Source organism: Antrostomus carolinensis, unplaced genomic scaffold (assembly GCF_000700745.2).
Source record: "Antrostomus carolinensis isolate BGI_N321 unplaced genomic scaffold, ASM70074v2 scaffold36339, whole genome shotgun sequence".
Taxonomy (NCBI): Eukaryota; Metazoa; Chordata; class Aves; order Caprimulgiformes; family Caprimulgidae; genus Antrostomus; species Antrostomus carolinensis.
Window position 1 is genome coordinate 2,002 of NW_010338532.1, and position 406 is coordinate 2,407.

The 406-nt window shown below is 66.3% G+C and overlaps 1 protein-coding gene across 1 annotated transcript in view; it reads left to right on the forward strand.

Moving 5' to 3' along the window:
- LOC104530845 (guanine nucleotide-binding protein G(t) subunit alpha-1-like) overlaps positions 1–406 on the forward strand; it is a gene marked incomplete at its 3' end in the record, with an annotated part of 3,457 nt that overhangs the window by 1,957 nt on the left and 1,094 nt on the right. Inside the window, exons 2-3 of the mRNA XM_010175552.1 lie at positions 183–225; positions 321–327. Of these exons, the coding sequence (XP_010173854.1) occupies positions 183–225; positions 321–327 (50 nt within the window). The remainder of the gene's footprint in view (positions 1–182; positions 226–320; positions 328–406) is intronic.

Consider the following 406-nt stretch of genomic DNA (forward strand, 5'->3'; position numbering starts at 1 on the left):
CGGCGGATCTCATTAGCCACAGCAGCTCAGCCCAACCTTAATGCCTGCTGGCACCAGGCTGTAATCCCCCTGCCCCACACCATGGACCTGGCATGGCCACAGTGCCCCCTGGCCATGCCAGGCACCGAGGGTCCCAGGGGGCCAGCATGGGCACTGCTGTGACCCGTCCTTTGTCCCCACAGGAGCAGGAGAGTCAGGGAAGAGTACCATCGTCAAGCAGATGAAGTAAGTGCCAAGGGGTGCTGCTTGGCCGTGCTCCACCGTGCCACAGTCGTGGGGTGTCCCTGTCCCACCACGCCTGGCACTGCCCCATGTCACAGCTGTGGGGTGCACCCATCTCTTAGTGCCTGGCTCGGCCCCATGGCGCCCCGCCCGATGCCGCACCCATGGGGGCCCCCCCGCCCCT